This window comes from Gavialis gangeticus, unplaced genomic scaffold (genome assembly GCF_001723915.1).
Source record: "Gavialis gangeticus isolate Ggan-Ray unplaced genomic scaffold, GavGan_comp1, whole genome shotgun sequence".
Lineage (NCBI taxonomy): Eukaryota > Metazoa > Chordata > Crocodylia > Gavialidae > Gavialis > Gavialis gangeticus.
In genome coordinates this window covers 157,146,937-157,151,532 of record NW_017729025.1, presented here as the reverse complement: position 1 = coordinate 157,151,532, position 4,596 = coordinate 157,146,937, and the positions used below count along the sequence as shown (strand labels likewise).

General features: G+C 39.5%; 1 protein-coding gene across 2 annotated transcripts in view; it reads left to right on the top strand.

Moving 5' to 3' along the window:
- CPT1A (carnitine palmitoyltransferase 1A) overlaps nucleotides 1-4,596 on the top strand; it is an 84,248-nt gene that overhangs the window by 35,759 nt on the left and 43,893 nt on the right. For both annotated transcript variants that reach the window (XM_019519844.1, XM_019519843.1), the window contains exons 5-6: nucleotides 3,256-3,357; nucleotides 4,298-4,435. In XM_019519844.1, the coding sequence (XP_019375389.1) occupies nucleotides 3,256-3,357; nucleotides 4,298-4,435 (240 nt within the window). The remainder of the gene's footprint in view (nucleotides 1-3,255; nucleotides 3,358-4,297; nucleotides 4,436-4,596) is intronic.

Below are 4,596 nucleotides of genomic sequence, written 5' to 3'. Positions count from 1 at the left end.
CCCCCCCCCCCACGCATTCCTGTGGGATGCTCCATCCACCTTACCATCTCAGCATTCACGAGCTGCCTGGTACCTTGAGATATCTAGAAAAAACATTTAAAGCTGTGTCTGTGTCTGAATTATTGAATCCTTCCGAATATCTCTAAATCGATTCGGAGGGTTCTGATTCAATTCGGAGAGATTAAAGGGTCTTTGGATTCAGAGATTTGGCCACTGAATTGGGACGAATCTCCGCCAAATTAAATCAGCAACTGAAGCTTCGCACAGCCCTACTTATTTGGCAGGAGAGGGACATGTGACAAGGGGAGCATGAGGGAGACTGAGGGGAGGATGGGACCTGTAGCCTGTCCCATGCCCCCATCTCATTCCCCAGTACTTCTTGCCTGCCTGTCCCCTGCTCCCATCCTCCCAGCTGCCCCCACCACCCTTACCTTCTGCTCCAGCTCTGGTCCCTCAAGCCCCAGCCCTGCCTGGCCAGGAGCTGCTGCTTCTTCCTGGCTGGCCTAGACTGGGGCCATGCTGGGGCTGTGATGTTTCTAAGTGCTTGGAGCTGGGGCAAAGCAGCAGAAGGTAAAAGGGTGGGGGTCAAGGTGGGGGGAGGCAGGCTGAAGGAGGAAGCAGGAAGTGGAGAGGCAGGGGCCAGATCTGGCTGAAGCCATAGTGCTGCTGACTGCCCCAAAAGAGCAACAGAGCAACAGCAGAAGGGAGGGGGCAGGCACAAAGACAGGATGCAACAGTGTGGGGCAGGCTGCAGGGGGTGGGGGAAGCAAGGAGTTGGGAGGGGAGCAAGAGGCAGGCACAGGCATGGGGAGGGGCATGGTAGACGGCAAGGGAGTAAGGTGTTGGGGTCTGGCTTCTCACCTCCAGTAGTGCTTTCCCCACCAAAGCAGTAGGAGGGTGGGGGACAAATATAAGACCGCTTTTTGCTAATTGGATTCTATACATGGAAAATTATAACCATTTTTTCTTTTTCCATGTACAGAACTTAATTGGGGGGTGTTCATCTAAAATTTGAAGTTATCTTGGATTTAAATAAATGTGGTACTGCAGTCTGCTCTGTTTTAGTAAAATATGTTTTTTTGTATACACATTGGTGAATGTCTTTGGAGAACTTTTTGTTAATCAGACCAATTTAATCTCAACAGAAATACTCTTCCTTTGGCTTGGATTGTATTAGAAATGGCGTAAGAGCCATAATAAAATAAAACCTAACCCTTAAACTCAGCATTCTCAACATTTACTACAAATTGCTCATAATGTCTAGTGACCTTACGGAAGGTATTTGGGAGAGGTTTGTGGAAAGGTACATTAAAATACAGCTATGGTGTGCCTGTGTATGTTATGTTACAAATGAAATTTTTGATAGTTTCTCTCAGATATGGTACCAAGAGCCTCCTGATTTGAATTTGTACAATAAAGGCTCTGAATGGTAAGGCGTTCTGTCAATTGTTTGAAGTTCTCACTGGCTGAGTTTTCAGCATGTCCTACCAAATGGATATTTTTAAGCTGTTAATCTTCCCTTAACACTAAGCTTACGCAGTGTGAATTGTAATGCTAATTACTATGCTAGCCGATTTATTATATTTCTGGGTACGGTTAGGAAGCTGTTTCTGATCATGGTTTTAAAAATGTTTATCATTGTAAAAGTCTGTACCTATCATTCACTCTCATTTCTAAGTGAAGTCAGATTTTCTTTTAGTTCCTCAAGTTTTTTGAGCTCCATCATGATGAGTTTACTAATTCCCAGTGGTGTCAATAGTGTCATTTCCCTTGTTAAACAGTGCTCATCTTCACAACTGTCTAAATGTTTACTATCCGTTTGTATCTTGTGGCGCTTTTTTTGGAGCTGTATTTCCTGTTTTATTTTTCAGCTGTTCCTTTGAGTAAAAGCATTTCAGGGCATGGTTATTATGAATTTTCTGGCCTCTGCTCAAAAATAAACCATGGTAGGATAGCTGGATTTGATGTGGACAGAGTCCAAAGTTGCTTGCAAATTACTGAAAATTTAGTAACACTTTTTCTGTATGGTTAATTATTTTTAAGAAAACATTAAATCCTAGGGGTACTAAGCAAAAATTCTGTAATGTAATTTAAGATTTGTTCCAGAGATAGCGAAGAGAAATTTTCTTTCCTGTAAAGGCACCGCCCGTTAAAGTGCGATCATTTCTGTATCTGGATATGAAAATGGAAATATTAACTGTGCATGGAATAAATATCTTAGTTTTGACACACTGTTTAAATAGTATACAAATTGCACTAAATATCTTAACAAGATTACTGTAAAGACATAGGTATATAGAAATAAATGCTGCTATTAAATGTGAATCTGTGGCTTAAGTGTTCTGGAGTTAAATAGTTCCCTTTTCCCATGAAAAACTCCAGAAGACAGCTTCCCTGTTTTAAAAAAAATGTTCTATCAACAAGCATAATTAATGACCAACTCCCTGAGAACAGTAGGGCCTACCCCAAAATTTTTAGAGCTTTCTGTCTCTTGTAGTTCTTTAGCATTCATGTTAAGAACAACTCTCTGTTGCTGTGGTGGCCCTCAAAGGTGACAAAGGAAGGAAGCTCACTATAAAGCTTATATTGTGCATCACAGAATAAACCAACTTTCTGGTTCAATTCTGCATGGTTAAAGATGGAAAAAATTGTATCCCCCCCCGACTGCCTCTCCCTTCAGCACAAATGCAGGATCACACAGTAGAGACAGCTGATATATATTTTTTAAAGAAATGAAAACTCCTTTTTTCTTTCTATGCTGATGTGACAGTTGCAAGATGATGTCCTATTCTTTATAGTAGTATAAGTCTAATACACTACTGTGTACGCAAACTATCAGGGTTTGGAACTGGTCAGAGGTGGAAGTGCTGTTTCCCTTTCTTCAAGCCCCTGAACAGAAAGGGATGAAAGATTGCTCAGATGCATGTATTTGGAAACATTTTCCAAAAACTGAAACTCCTCACATTATACACATTCTATCTGACAAGGTCCTTTTTGTTGAAAACAGAAGCAATTGTGTGCCCAGTACCATGTAGCAGGCAGTTTTTCCCTGCTACACCCGACTGAGAAAACTAGGTCTAGTCACTTCACCTGCATGCCTGTTTTTCTACCTCTAAAGCAGGTGTAATGATACTTATGTCTTTCTAGCAAGGTGCTTTGAGATCTACATCTCAAATGTTAAACGGTATGTTTCTAGTTACATATATCCTTTAGATTCCCTTTTTGAAGCTGAAAGTTGTTTTTTGTTAATTTCAGTCACTAGTAAAGCTTTTCTCAGGACGTAAACCAATGTTATACAGCTTCCAGACATCTCTGCCACGACTACCAGTCCCATCTATTAAAGACACTGTTACCAGGGTAAGTTGTTAGACATTTAACTCACTTTTTGCTAATTTCGGACAAAATACATGTTTCGCCCTGTCTTGTATAGTAAATGTACTTTGGTAAATGCCATTTAATAAGAGGTTAACGTATTTGCATCTGCATTTAAGATAAAGATTCTGTTAAAACAGTAAAGCCAAAGGCAGTTCAAATGTTAGACTCATACTCCATCCTTTGGTTGTTAAAACTGGGCCTGTTCTCTCCAATAATTGTATAATACCATATGTCTTTTCAGTAGATGCTGCGGAACACAGAAATGCATTCAATTTACAAGAGTACTGTCCTGAATATCCCTTCCTGTTTTTATCTGTCTATATTGTATACATGTGACATTACTTAAACATAGCATTTGTTATAACAGATTTTTTACAGGAATTCCTATAGGGAAGACACCAACTTACTGGCATTTCAAGTTTACTTGTATTCCTGCAGTTGTTGAATCTATCTGATATTAGACAAAGAAACTATTCTTGGTTTTGTTTTGGGGTTTTTGCAGTGGGGGGAGGTAAGGCAACAAACATAATTCTAGGAATTTAAGTCAGATCCCTGCAGTTTACAGATCATACCTAAAATGGACAATAAAGAGAATGTTTTACATTCCTAAAATGTCTTGCCTATGAGAGAGAGAGAGAGAGAGAGAGATTTTTCTAACAAGGCCTAGGCTGATTAAAAATTTGCATGTGTAAATGGAGTGGATGGTTTAAGGAGAAAATATAGATAACAGAAAATGAGTTTATAGACTTTTAAGATGTGTTTTCTCAATATTATTTTTAACTAAACACCTGCTTCTGCTGAAATTCTGTGAGATGCGTTTAGAATGATCCCTTTTGTCCTCTTTAAGCTCTGTGTGAAGTAACAATGAACTATGGTGAAGTCTGCTGCATGGTCCCTGCATCTTTTCTTGTGTTAATTCTAGTATCTGGAATCAGTTCGGCCACTTACGAATGATGTAGAATTCAAAAGAATGGATGGTCTTGCCAAAGATTTTGCAGTTAATCTTGGACCAAGACTCCAGTGGTATTTGAAGCTGAAGTCCTGGTGGGCTACAAACTATGTAAGTAGATGAATAGATGTCTCTCATGAAAGCACATAATTTAAAACTCTCTACTGCATTTTTTTTCCTCATTCTTTTGCATGCTCTTTCAATTTTCATTCTTTCTGAAGTTGAAAGACTGACTACCAAAACTGCTAAAAAAAAAAAAAAAAAAAAAAAAA